This window comes from Pseudophryne corroboree, chromosome 11 (genome assembly GCF_028390025.1).
Source record: "Pseudophryne corroboree isolate aPseCor3 chromosome 11, aPseCor3.hap2, whole genome shotgun sequence".
NCBI classification, from domain to species: domain Eukaryota; kingdom Metazoa; phylum Chordata; class Amphibia; order Anura; family Myobatrachidae; genus Pseudophryne; species Pseudophryne corroboree.
Genome location: NC_086454.1, coordinates 134,456,396 through 134,471,447, shown reverse-complemented (window position 1 = coordinate 134,471,447; position 15,052 = coordinate 134,456,396). Strand labels below are relative to the sequence as shown.

Here is a 15,052-nt window from a genome sequence, read left to right as displayed (position 1 = left end):
AGCATAATCCATCTCTACACACACACACAGCAGTATAGAAACACTTTGTAATGCAAGCAGAACAAAGCAGTGCACGGTAGATAGCAACGTGGAATGAGCAGCAGGTATAAACCAAACTTCTCTAGTCACAAAGCAAACAGAAGTGCACAGAGTTAAAATGGCTGACTGTTTAAATATCCCCCAGATAGCCCAGCCCTCTATATAAATTTTGAAAGATCTTGCAGATAAATCTGGTGTGCTTTGGTCAGCATGCGATGCGCTCGCATTCGTCATCCGATGTCAACCGATTTCTGGTTGTAAGGGGTATGCGATAAATCGCAGGATTGTATGCGCATCAAATTTACAAAAAAAGCACGTTCGATGCGATTTATCTAAGGTGAGCTTCAAGGGAAATTGGTCCCGATATTGCGTTGAATGCACAAGTGTATGGGCACCATTAGACAGACATTAGGTTGACAGGGTCAAACGGTCGACTTGGTCAAAGGTCGACATGAAAAAAGTAGACAGTATAAAAGGTCGACAGGGTCAAAATGTCGACATGAAAATGCTTGATATAAAAAAGATAGACAAAGGGTTTTTTTCATTTTACATGTTTTTGGGACTTTTTCATACCCTCACTATCCATGTCTGCATAGAGTTGGTTATAAACCTTGTGGCGAGCACATACCTTTCTACAATTGGGGGTCCCAGTTGACAAACTATCCACACAAAACCCAAAAATGCAAAAAAAATTGTGTCTACCTTTTTTATGTCAACCATTTTCACATTGACCTACCTATTGACTGTCTAACTAGACACTGTCTATCTGTACCACACCCCTCATGGAGAAGGTTATACTAATTTTGGGAGGTATGTGACTTGCCCTGGGGGTGAGCCATGCAGACTCACTATGCCCCTGCTATGACACTGGTGAGTTGTCTTGGGGCACTTACCTGAATGTCTGGTTTCCTCTGTTTAAAAAAATTTAAATTAAATAAAAAGGCTTTTTTCTTTTTCTTTTAAATAGACTTATGCATACAATTTTAATTTACCAGTGTGCATATATATGAAGAAAGTATGTTCATCTGTAAATGTACAGTATATTTATTCGTATAGCTTTTCATTTACAAATAGGCATATTAATGTTGCAGTATTTATTTCAGTTGTAGTATTTTGCATATAGTGTAATGACTGATTAAAATACCTATTAATAATGTGCTTAAGGAAGTACAAACAGTCATTAACAAAGACAAGGGTACACAAATGTACTTGTACTACAAACATATATATTTTATTTACACATTCATTCTTCTCTTCATACAACCTCACTAAAGCACAGGCAGCTGTCTCTTTAAATCCAGCATGACTGCAGCCAATGGTTTTATAGAGAAGTGACATCACCCCCCAGCAGTGACGCAGACCCTATTATTAAAAGGCCAATAGACCTGCTCATTCATGGTCACATGACAATTGGGAGAAGTGCAGGGGGAGGACTAGGTTTGGGTTTTGTCATTGTACTGATCCTGCAGCTATAGATAAACCCGGGCTGCTGTTACTGAGGGGAAAAACAGAGAAATCCTACTAATCCCATAGAAGCACTGCGTCTGCCTGTTAACCGGAGACAGAGAAACTGCAGATCTTTCAAATCAGAGGAAGACGGTTTCCATAGATCAAGGGCAGGATGACAAAAAGGAGGGTCATGGGGGCCTGATCAAAAACCTATAAAGAGGGAGATCCTAAAACTAGGATCCCATTCTCTGCAGACGGTGACAGCTGAGCCGGCTCCTTCTTTAATTGCCATCCTGCAGGATTTTTCATAATTGCAGGTCCCACGAGTGAGTCTGTGGCTAATTTTAATATAATGCTAGAATTATTCCATGTTCTTCCACCTGATCCCATGGGAAATCTAGAAGAGAAAAGGTGATTTTTATCAATTAAGGAACAGAGTCAGTGCGGACAAATTCCACGTTGCAAAAGGACTTTCATACCATTGCCTCGGGTTGACAGAAGGTGTAAAGGGTTAATGCAGAGACTACCAGGCCTCACATCCTAATAAAAATTAGGAATGCACTGGTCCAGCACACCACACCGCCTGCCAATTTCAGTTTCCTGAATATATTATTCTGCTGGATTCTACAGTGCCCATACGTTCCTCCCACTGTAAGCGCATGTCCTAGAGAGAGAGAGATTCAGCTGCTGGGAATTCTGGATGCTGCACACAGCCTGTGGATGTATTATTAACTCTAGAGACCAGAGGGGTGATTTTTGAGACTAGCAGATTTACATTCCATAACCAATTTATCCTTCACAGGAGAATCTTGTACACTGTGCATGTTGGTGCTTGCTGAAAAAAATGTACTGTTTGTTTCATTACAAAATGTTTTCAGACTTCTGGCAATCCTGCTAAGGGGTGTAGATCCCCAGTGCTTTGGAGAAGTGCACAGCATATCTGTCTGACTTTGTCAAATTGTCATTTGTCGCTGCATGATTTGAATGGATTGTGGCCTAAATTTGCATCGATTATTTAAAGACTGAATAGATTGCACACAAAGAGCAACAGAGGAAGGTGACTTAGAGCAATAGGTAAAGCTGGAGCTGAAAGATCTACCTGTGATGTCTGGAGTAAACCGTAGCATCACGCTTAAGTTGATTTGTTAAGGCTCAACATTGCAGAATGCCCTCATATTATCTTGCACTGTCACTGTCTTGCAGTCACTGTAATCATTAAAATCATCGTAAAAACGGGTTTGTTACGAAATACCGGCAGTCGGGATCCCGACAGTCAGAAGACCAGCAGCGGGATCCCGACGGCCAGAATGCCGACACATCCTGGTAAGTAATCCCTACCCTAACCCACCCCTCCTGCAACCTAACCCTAACTCACCCCTCCTGCAGCCTAACCCCAACCCTCCCCCCTAGTGCCAAACCCAAACCCCCATTCCTCTGTGTGTCAGGATTCTGGCCGTCGGGATCCCGACTGACGGTATTTTGACAACATTCCATAAAGACAATGCGCCTGATTCAGAGGTGCTTGCTGTTGCATGCGCATTTGCAATTTTGTTCACAGACTTGCAACAAAATATAGCAATGACTTTAGCGCAGAGACGCCCGCTCCAGTCATCTAACATCTGCCGCTCATATACATGATTGGGAACACTGGCCACACATCGGTTGGCCTATCCAACCTTTGAGCAACTCTATACTGTCTCAGACACAGCGCCTCTGCTAAGACGCCATGGGCTACTCAGCTATGAACGAATTCCCACAGGCTGCCTAGGCAATGCCCAGAAAACATTCCTGACACGCCTGCGTTTTTCTAGCCACCACCAGTTACTTCCCCCAAATGCTGACTACATGTCACTCAGTTTGCAAATAAATCCTCGATACAGCCGCAATCGATAATAATTCTCAGCACGTGCGCAGTGCGGCTTCGGCACATGCGCAGTGGCAAACAACATTGCTCCCCTGCGTCCGACACCGACATTGCATGCACCTCTGAGTTAGGCCCAAGAAAGAGGCACAGAGCGGTCTGTACACAGAACAGACATGCCGGAACTACAATTACCCAGTATATACATGACACATGAGTGTCCGGTGTACAGTGTTGCTAGTTCTGGCCTACTACATTTATCAAGGCATTTTTGGGGGCTTATTCTGTGCATGTAATTTACAATCATAATCAGACATACTTGGGCCAATTACAGTGTACAAAATGACTTTGGTCACACAGGCCAGATAATGCATAGTGTGTATACGGAGAGTAATGCACTCCACACTGTAAATGACAGGGATATCAAATGTCACAATGGAATTTGTGTAACCATATACAAGAACAAGGCCATAGGCTAAGTGCTTTTATATTCAGGTCACAGAAATCAGATGTACCATCTAATGTCCATAACAATTTACAGTAGTAGGTGCATCATACCTTCAAGTGATGACATCAGAAGTCATCAATGACTTCAGAACCAGCCATGTTTACAGATATTATTTACAGGAGTTTATAGGTATGGTAACATTACTTGTGTATTAAACATATGTACATGCAGAATGAACATGATGACCAATATAAACTCTGTAAACATACAACATCCAGGACTAGTTCAAAAGTATGTCGGCGTTACCAGCTGTACGTCTATTAGCTTTGGAACTTTCAGAGTGGCAGACAGTTGCACAGTCCATGCTCTTACCAAGAATTGTGACTATACTGTAACAAAGCGTGATACAGTTTTCATCATGGAGCCTTGTACATCTGATCGGTATCTAGATGGTAGGTTGACGTGGCAATGGTCGACACAGGAAAAGGTTGACATGTAGGGTTTTTTACACTTTTTTTTTTTTTACTTTTTCTTACTTCACCATCCATGTGGACTACGATTGGGAATAGTAACCTGAGCCAAGTGCAGCTGTAGTGGAGTGATGAACCTTGCCGAGCAGCATTGTGAGAGGTGCGCTAATTGGGATTCCTGGTCACCAAAAACATTTTTTTTAAAAACCTTTTCATGTGTCGACCTGTCCCGTGTTGGCCTTTTCACTGTGTCAACCTTTTTCTCATGTCAACCTTGTCCATGTCGACCAATAGTGGCCGACCAATGATCCATAGCCCGTCTGATCAGATTGCATACCCTGAGGTCATACATTCCCTTCTCCTTTGGTTACAACTATTGGAAAAAAATAAGTTGTTTTAAATTACTATTGATTTATGATCTGTACTTTAAGACTTTTATCCTTGTAACATTCATTATATTGTTACGGGGTGGATAGAACAGTGGGGATCATTCCGAGTTGATCGTTAGCTGAAAATGTTCGCTGCGCAGCGATGATGCAAAAAAAGGCACTTCTGCGCATGCGTATGTGGCGCAATGCGCACGCGCGACGTACTTTCACAACGGCAGATATAGTTTAACACAAGCTCTAGTGAAGCTTTTCAGTCGCACTGCTGGCAGCAGAGTGATTGACATGAAGTGGGCGTTTCTGGGTGTCAACTGACCATTTTCAGGGAGTGTTCGTAAAAACGCAGGCGTGCCTGGAAAAAACGCAGGCGTGGCTGGGCGAACGCAGGGCGTGTTTGTGACGTCAAAACAGGAACTGAACAGTATGAAGTGATCGCAAGCGCTGAGTAGGTCTGGAGCTACTCTGAAACTGCACACTTTTTTTCTCTGCGATCCTTTCTTTCGCACTTCTGCTAAGCTAAAATGCACTCCCAGTGGGAGGCGGCATAGCGTTTGCATGGCTGCTAAAAACTGCTAGCGAGCGAACAACTCGGAATGACCCCCAGTATAAAGTGAATTTTGTCTTGCCCTGTCTTTTGATGATATTTTATCTGGTTACAGAGAAAAGTTTTGTTGTTTGCTCGTTGTTGAAAGAAATATGAATGACTTCTAATATATCTTGTTGTTTCAGGCTCTCCATCTGCTGCCCATGGCTGATCCTGCTTCCACTAGGTCCCACCTGGGCCTAGATTACTAATAATTCTCCAGAGTGTGTCCATCATTTTCTGCAGCACTAACAACCACAGAGAACTTACTGCTGCTCTATTGCACAGACTAATGGAGACCAAACTGCCCGTCACCCCCACCAGTCCGTCCTCCCCGGGCCTCTCCCCCGTCCTGGCAGCGGATAAAATAGATGGATTTTCTCGACGGTCACTCCGCCGCTCCCGTCAGCGCAGATCACACAGCTCTTCTCAGTTCCGCTACCAGAGCAAGCAGCAGGAGCTGACACAGTTACCTCCTCTCAAAGGTATGCATGGAACTGTGTCTCCTCAGAGAATATTGGAATTTTCCTTTCCTGCAGGCTGCAAATAAGAGGCATGATTCAGAGGTGGGCGCTGTTGCAAGTGCGACTTATGCTAATGCCGCTGCTGAAGAATATCCTACTGAGACGCCCACCAGCTGTGGTGCTATTCTGTTGCACCATCAGATATTGTACCAACTCTATGGAGTGCAACTGCGCCAAAAGCTGCACTTGTTGGTTGCGACAAGCCAGTGTCTGACTAGTCACCCCCCTTCTTTTATTTTAACTCCCAGGAATACCCACTGAAATTGCCTCTTTGCAACCAAATTCGTTCTGCAGCCCCTGCAGTAACTTTCGGGATGCATGTGCAGTGGACTCGGACGCATTGTGCAGACTTAAACGTAAGTCGCTTGCGTCCAAAATTGATACTGCGCCCACCTCTGATTCAATACCAAGAAGAGCAGAGGATGTAGCTGCTGCAGGTCCATGGTGCATAGGCCCAGCCCAACCCATGTTGCAATTATTTAACTTACATTGCTTGTATATCTTGCAGCTATACTGAGCTTTTAATACTGTATGCTCTCCTGTGGTGCTCTGTGTAGGTTTGCAAAACTATAAATGATAGAGGCTTCACTGTAAATAATAGCTATGTCACTGCCCCACTTGTCTGTATAGGCTGCACCTTCTTCCATTACAAGCATTTTGTAATGCTCCCTCTCCTTATCTTTTTCACGTCGCTTTCCCTTTCCAGCTCTTCCATCATCTCTGCCCCTCCTTTCTTTCTCGCTGATGCTGGTCCTCAGATCAATAGCTCTAACTGTACAGATAACATAATCATCTTTTAGCATGTCATTCTGGAGGATGGTCCTATATTACGTCTAGTCCTGCAGTTCTCTTACGTTCTCACACTATACTTTCTGCTGTCCATATGTGTATGACCCAGCATTACAGTACATGCAGCCCAACACACCCATAGCTGCGAGAAGCAGTCTGCTGTGCAGCCTCTGTACTCCCTAGGAAGACAATAATATGCAATGCAGATTATTCATTGTTACGTTAGAGGTATTGTCTAGTCCAGGCTACACTGAGCAGCATGTTAAATATTAATGTACTACAGTATATGGATATTTAGTAGTGTATGTTCTATAGCTCGTTGCCTAGCACAGCATGTTACAGTATATCTCAGTATACAGCATAGATATACATTATCTGCAGTTATATTTTATCAGTGTAGACACAGTTTTATGTGAGGCATCAATTTGAGGTTATTAGATATGGTTTCATCATCTGGGTGAGCAATACACAGAATAGGGACCAGTAGGCAGTAAATGAATGCATTTTTAGTGGACTTATAGTCTTGTTTTTAATACAATGGCAGTAACTAATCATACCATGACAATTACCTTACATATTTGTTTAAAGTATAATTAGACAGTGCAGTATATGTTATATCGCTGCTGCATATATATATATATATATATATATATATATATATATATATATAAAATTATACAAGGCTGCATATTCTTTATTATTGCTATATTTACTGTCATCATATACTGACGTGTGTTCATTATCAGTGAATACTATTGATGTTCTGCATATGTGTATTATATAGCATGTTATTAGTGTATAGCCTGCACTATTAGAGATCTTAGCTTGTTATTGGTACTCATTTAGTCATTATTCAGCGTATTCTGCTATTTTCTAACATGTACTTGGCACCATGAAACAGAGCAGTTTTGTGAGTGAGGCATATGGTGACAGAGGCGCTCTGTGGGTGTCCTTGGTTACGGTCTCTGAAGGCATTCTCCCATGTGTATCTGTCTCTGCCGTATGTCTCTCAATTCTGTTTTACTGTATAGTGTTTATTCTCTATCCAGTCTTGCTTGTTACATGTGCTGTCTCTCATTTCCTTCTCTGGGACTCATTTACCAAACGCAAAATGAATTGGTGATGTTACTTGCATATGATATGCGTTGGCATGGCTACATTGCTGCCAATGTGTACCGGTTTGTGAAGTAAGGTGGCAGCATTTGCAGGACTGCATGAGTCTGTATTGCTGATAGGTGGAGTTAGGCGGAGGCTCAGCCGCGGAGCTAGGACATTGCTTACTAAGGAGGTAGTACAGGAATGCAGAGCACTGCAACAAAGCTGCAGTAATCCATTTTGCATAGCAAGATTCATGGACATTTTAAAGTGGATGGGTTCTGTGTGCAGAAAACAACTCCCATCTCCCGCACGTGTATGCCCCCCCCCCCACTGGCGTTTCTATAATGGGTGCAATGTGTGTGGGGCCCCTGGGTCCAGTGGGGCCCAAACCGCACAGTGCACCCATGGTTTATTACTTACCTTTCCAGAGTCCTACGTCGTGCACTGCTCCGCTGCAAAAATCACAGCCAAAATGGCGGCCGTGCATGCGCAGTAGGTAATTAGTATCCTGAATATGGCAGGTGCCATGTTTCCGGAGACCTGCGCACGTGCAGTAGACACCGGCACAATGCCGGAGCCTACTGCGCCATGGAGAGGAGGGGGCCTGTCCTGGCGATAAGCTGGGAGTAGTGTGATAGCATATAACCAATGTTCATGCGTGACCAGTGCATGCATTACCTGGGACCGATGTAGAGGCTCCATCTCTGAAAGTACAATGCGAATTAATAGCCCATAGACTGCTATAGGGTAACGCGATCAGGTGATGGTGTTATCCTATTGCAGCCAAACTTGGTAAATTTGTCAGCTTCACAGCCCCCATAGAAACCTGTGGGGGCTGCGGATTCTGTCAGAAATGGAGGGACTACAGCAGATATCGGAGATATCTGCTGCGATCTGCCAACAGTACATTCCTGGGATCCCTGTTATTTGCGAGTATCCCTCAAAACTAAGGGGAATATTCCCAAATATTGACAAATAAGCCCTTGTACCTTAAAAGGATGCTTCTTCCAGTTGCAATTGAGTGCAGAAACACATTATCTAGGCACACTTCAAGCAACACAAGAAAAAGATTTGAAAGACAAAAAAGTGCTGGAAGTAATAAAACAAAAAGTCCCATTGTTTCTCACTGTCATGAATAATTTAAGCTTTACAGAAGTTTAAACCAGGCTGTATTTTAGGATACAGAAAAGTTTAACTTAAAGAAAGCATAGGTTCTGAAGTGGTGGTATGGAGGCACACTGGACCTGATTCAGATGTGGTTGGAGGTGCTATCGCTGCTGATTACATGGAAGGATAGCTCTAATATGGTAATGCAGCAGGAGGTGTCTGATATAAGTAGACGCCTCCTACATGCATTAGTGATCCGTGCTACATCCTAGAACGCAGCATTTCTGCAGCGGGGTACACTGGTATTCCACAGGGAATAACATTGGGGTGTAGAATTGGATCTTGATCCGAGGCACCAACAGGCTAAAGCTTTGACTGTTCCCAGGATGCATTGCACCGCCTCCTCTATAACCCCGCCTCCAGACACTGGAGCTCAGTTTGTAAGTTGGTGCCTGCAGAGCAGGCAGCTAACAGGTGGGGCTGTGCTTAAGCAGTCCTGAAAAGAGCTTTTTCAGAAGACTTCAAGGGCCGCAGCACTGTTTATGTCAGTCTGACATTCTGTGCTGCGGCTCCATCACCTCCCCCAGCAGCGCTGCATACTCCCGCGGCCTGGTTCCCGGGTACTTGCAGCAGAAGCGCATCGGACTTCAGGCACACACCTTTGATGCTCTCTTGGATCACGTGGCTGCACATCAGGGAGGAGGTAAGAGGGTCCCCGGTAAATCGCGGTCTCATTAGACGGACTTCGCCGCTGGTGTGGACACTGTACTGCACAGGGACCCCGCTATATCCACCAGGGCAAGGAGCACAGGTCTGATTTACTAAAATCCATTTACAATAGGCTCAATAGTACCCGGTGGTGAAGTCCAGCAGAGGGGATAAGGCGCTGACCTGTAGCCCCTCCCCCAGCTCTGGGCGCCATGTACTGCTGGTGTTCCCACCCTGGAGCTGCATCTCTTTCTCTCCCTCACTCCCTGCATGAGATTTTGGCGCCATCTTCACTACTAGCTGGGCTGATCTCCGGGACTGCTGGGCTAAGTCTCCTCTGTAAAGCCGCCTGTCTCATCAGCGCTGTGCTTTTACAGACTTAAGTATTCTACATGTCATTTTAGACAGTGTTAGTTAAGAACAAGTGTACTGCTATCTGAATATTTGGTATAAGTATTCTGTGATATACATCCAGTATCTACTGTGCATTGTTATATCTTTACTCATACATAGTTATATGTAATTTACTGGTCCAGTGCAGTTTTATTGTTTATATGTAATAACTTCTGCATTATACCTGTGACTGAGTGTGCCTGTAGCTGTTGTGTGGGATCCCATTCTCCTCTGAGGGGCTAGGTGCGTCAGGGTCCCATATATATCTATATAGTGTTACAGAGAATATACTATTTGGTATTTTTTACGGTGTGTTTCAGTCACCTCATATCGCTTAAATCCTCTGTTTTGTGTTCTGTGTTTACTGTCACAAAACATAGGGGGTTTTTGCAGATATTGTGTTTGTCTGTACCGTTACGCCCTACGGCTTCATTCCCTATAATGTCTGCTACAGAGGGAGGGAAATCCTCGGACGTTTCTCTACACCCTGCAGTACTGGCGCCACGGATTTATCTGAGGGGGACGTTTTAGCTGCTGGTTCAGGCGCTGAGGGCCATACACCCTGTCTATCTGCGGTACCTGTGGCCAATCAAGACCCACCTTGGCCAGTGTTCTCAAGTATGCTGAGTACACTTGTGACACGTCTTGTGGGACCTCCTGTACCATTGCAGCCACATATTGTCCCTGTAGTTAATCCGCCCTGGGCGGATACTCTGTCTACCCAGATACAACAATTAAATCAAACCTTGGTTAGACAAAAGTCTACCCCCGCCCCTCTAGGGCCAAAGGGTCATCTAAAAAGGTAATTTCTTCCTCATAATCCACTAATAATTTGGATAATTCTTCTGATGAGGATGGGCAATATACTGATCCGTCAGACACTGATACAGTTGCTTCTGATGAGGAATCTACAACGCAGGTTGATGTGCCTGACCTGGTGGAGGCTATTAAGTTAATTCTTCAAATAGATGATGACGTTGAGCCTACTACTGTGTCTAAGAAACCTGACAAGCTCAAACGTCAGAAAGTTGCTAAGGTAGTCTTACCACATTCTGACCACTTAATTGACATACGTCAGGACCCTTGGTCGTCGCCAGGAAAGACGTTTTCCCTGTCTAAAAACGTGCTAGCTAGTTATCCTATCCTTGGGGAGTTGAGTAACGCTGGTGGACTCTCATGTCGCCCAGTCTTGTGGTGTTATCTACTCTGCCTGTCACCACTGTCACCTCACTGGAGGAACCGATAGATAAGCGTGTGGAGGGAAGTCTAGTTACTCCCTCACTGGCGCTGCACATACACCCACTATGGGCTGCGAAAGGTATTGAAGCATGGGTTCAGGCAAATGAGGATGAGCTGCCTCAGGATTTTTCTGACACTGCCAGACAATATCTGTCTTATATTACCACAGCCTCCCACTATATTCAGGAGGCGGCCTCTGATGAAGGTGTAATGGCGGCCAAGGCATCTACTACGTCCTTTCTGGCTCGTCCAATTATATGGTTGAGGTCCTGGAAGGTGGACCTGGACTCCAAAAAGACCTTGGAGGTGCTCCCTTTTAAGGGAGACATCCTATTAGGGGAGGATCTGAACAAGATTGTAACTGACTTGGCTACTGCCAAGACTGCGTGTCTCCCAAATACTAATCCTTCTGCTTAGAAGGCTAAGAATACCACCTTTTCGTTCCTTTCGACCTCCAGGAAATGCAAAGGGTCAGGCATATCCGCGTCAGGATCGTGCTTCCAAAACCACTAAACCTAAACCTAAACAATCCTCGGCCGCCTGTCAGCCTGCTTCCAAACAAGACAAGCCTGCTGCATGACGGGGTGGGCCTCCCCCTGGGGGACCCCAGGGTGGGAGGCCGACTTCTGCAGTACGCCCAGGCATGCTTAGAGACCACTTTGGATGCCTGGGTGCAGGAAGTTGTCTCTCACGGGTACGCGATCTCTTTCAAGAGACGTCCCCCTTGACAGTTTTGCACAATGGCTATCCCTGCGGATCCTTTAAAAGCGCAAGCTCTACACTTGGTTGTACAATCCCTCCTGGATACAGGAGTGGTAGTGCCAGTGCCTCTGTCTCAGAAAGGAAGGGGATACTATTCGACCCTGTTTCTAGTTCTGAAGCCAAATGGGTCCTTCCGGCCTATACTCAACCTCAAATCATTGAACAAGTTTGTGAGAGTTTCCAAATTCCGTATGGAAACTCTGCGTTCTATTGTGCTGGCCATGGAACCCGAAAACCATATGGTATCCCTGGACATACAGGATACTTACCTGCATATTCCTATTGTCATGTCGCATCAGCAGTATCTGCAGTATGCTATTGGCAACCTACATTATCAATTCCAGGCCCTGCCATTTGAATTGACCACGGCCCCTCAGATTTTCACCAAGGTAATGGCTGTGATGGCTCATCTCCGTCGTCAGGGAATTGGGATCCTGCCGTATCTGGATGACTTGCTGATCCTGGTGAACTCCCAAGAGGTTCTCCTCAGTCATCTAGAGTTGACGGTTCAAAGCCCACGGGTGGCTCGTCAACTGGAAAAAGTCCTCGCTGGTCCCTGCTCGGAGCATGGTGCACCTGGGGGCGCTACTGGACACACACAGCAAATGATTGTTTCTGTCTCCAGAGAAAGTTCTGAAACTTCAGGAAAAGATCAGATATTTCCTCTCTTGCCCAAGAGTGTCGATACACTCGGCAATGCAAATACTAGGCCTCATGGTGTCAGCTTTCGACATGGTAGTGTACGCTCTATTTCATTCCCGCCCTCTGCAGATGTTAATCCTTTCCAAGTGGGACGGCCTGCCTCATCGGATCAGGTCTCAAATGATCCCCTTGACTCCAGAGGTTCGTCTGTCACTGAGCTGGTGGCTACAGGACCGACAGTTGAGCAGGGGCCCTCCCTTCTGGATCTCCAACTGGATCCTCCTGACAATGGATGCCACTCTGTGGGGTTGGGGCGCAGTGTTGGAGCAACACTCTCTCCAGGGTCGGTGGACCAGGGAGGAGTCTCTCCTCCCGATAAACATTCTGGAATTGCCAACAGTTTTCAATGCATTGACACTGGCCCTGCCTCTAGTACAGAACAGGCCTGTTCAAGTACAATCAGCCAACGCCACCACGGTGGCATACATAAATCTTCAAGGCGGCACTCGAAGCCGCATGGCAATGCTGGAAGTATCAAAGATCCTACGTTGGGTGGAACGCCATCTGCCAGCCATATCGGCAGTGTTCATTCCCGGAGTCCTCAACTGGGAGCGTATTTCCTCAGTCATCAGGACATTCACACCGGAGAGTGGAATCTTCATCCTGAAGTCTTTCAACTCCTAGTGGACAAATGGGGCCTACCAGATGTAGACCTGATGGCGTCTCAACACAATCACAAGGTTCCGGTCTTCGGATCAAGGACAAGGGATCCTCAAACAGCATTCGTGGACACACTGTCAAGTCCATGGAACTTTTGGCTGTCATAAGTGTTCCCTCCAGTGTCACTCCTGCCCAGGGTAATACGGAAGTTCAAGCAAGGAGGAATACTACTTCTAGTCGCTCCAGCATGGCCCAGACGGCATTGGTTCTCAGACCTCTCTCGATAGAGCATTCTCTTCTACTTCCTCAACACCCAGACCTCCTCCTTCAGGGCCCTTGTGTCTACCCGGACCTGGCCAGACTGGCTTTGATGGCGTGGCTCTTGAAGCATCACTTCTGAGAGCAAAAGGATTCTCTGAGGCGGTCATTCAAACTATGTTGAAAGCCCGTAAACCAGCTTCAGCTCGGATTTATTACAGGGTCTGGAATTCTTACTTCACCTGGTGTGCTGCTAAGAATTATGATGCATATACTTTCAGAACTTCCAAGCTTTTGGCTTTTCTACAACAAGGCCTAGATTTAGGCCTTCGTCTGGCCTACCTCAAGGTCCATATATCTGCCTTGTCGGTGTGGTTTCAGAGAAAAATTGCGTCTCTTCCTGACGTTCACACTTTCACTCAGGGAGGCTGAATCTGTAGAACAACCTATGTCCCTCTTGTGGCTCCATGGGATCTGTCTATTGTTCTAAATGCCCTACAAGAGTCTCCATTTGAACCTCTTGAGTCTGCGGATCTTAAATGCCTTACGCTTAATGTCGTTTTTCTGTTGGCTATTGCCTCTGCTAGGAGGGTGTCGGACTTAGGTGTGTTTTCCTGTCGTCCACCCTTTCTGATTTTTCACCATAACCGGGCAGTTCTTCGAACTCGCCCAGGTTATTTGCCTAATGTAGTATCATCTTTTCACCTTAACCAGAAGATTGTGGTTCCGGCCTTCATCTCTTCTGGTTTGTCCACCAAAGAGCGATCTTTGGATGTGGTACGGGCTCTCTGTATTTATGTGGAAAGGACTGCGTCTATTAGGAGGTCAGATTCCCTTTTTGTACTTTTTGGTTTTCACAAATGCGAATAAGCAAACCTTGGCCAGATGGATTAGAATGGTGATTGCACAAGCTTATGCGCAGGCTGGGCTCCCAGCTCCCGCTGCTATCAAGGTCCATTCTACTCAGTCTGTTGGACGTTCTTGGGCGGCCCGCCGTGGCGCATCCGCAGAACATTTGTGCAAGGCAGCTACGTGGTCCTCTGTGAACATGTTCATTAAGTTCTATGCCTTTGATACTTCCGCCTCCCAAGATGCTTCCTTTGGACGTTGGGTTCTTGTGCCCGCTGCCGTGCGTCCCCTCCCATGAGGAACTGCTTTAGGACATCCCCGATGTTATTCCCTGTGGAATACCAGTGTACCCCGCTGCAGAAAAGGAGATTTATGGTAGAAACATAGAAACATAGAATTTGTCGGCAGATAAGAACCACTTGGCCCATCTAGTCTGCCCCTATAGACTTACCATAGTTAAATCTCTCCCTGCGAGGTACACTGGATTCCACAGGGCGCCCACCCTGACGCACTTAGCTTCTTTGGGTTTGTATGGCATTAGCCGCTAGTCCCTTCTCCTGTCGTGAGAATGTGGTTCTATGTGACTAACATCTACCGTCTCTTTTGCCTGCTACTGCATTGGACTGGTTAACGAAACTGAGCTCCAGTACCTGGAGGTGGGGCTATAGAGGAGGCGGTGCAATGCATCCTGGGAACAGTCAAAGCTTTAGCCTGTTGGTGCCTCGGATCAAGATCCAACTCTACACCCCGATGTTATTCCCTGTGGAATCCAGTGTACCTCGCAGAA

At 45.8% G+C, this 15,052-nt stretch overlaps 1 protein-coding gene across 3 annotated transcripts in view; it reads left to right on the top strand.

The window, feature by feature from the left end:
- The first annotated feature begins 1,458 nt into the window (after window positions 1-1,458).
- PPP2R5B (protein phosphatase 2 regulatory subunit B'beta) overlaps window positions 1,459-15,052 on the top strand; it is a 134,102-nt gene continuing 120,508 nt past the window's right edge. The window contains exons 1-2 of one of the 3 annotated variants that reach the window (XM_063944833.1): window positions 1,459-2,237; window positions 5,383-5,721. In XM_063944833.1, the coding sequence (XP_063800903.1) occupies window positions 5,529-5,721 (193 nt within the window). In that variant the 5' untranslated portion in view covers window positions 1,459-2,237; window positions 5,383-5,528. Of the gene's footprint in view, window positions 2,563-2,589; window positions 2,812-5,382; window positions 5,722-15,052 lie in introns of those variants that run through there. The other 2 variants (XM_063944831.1, XM_063944832.1) reach the window with 2 other exon arrangements.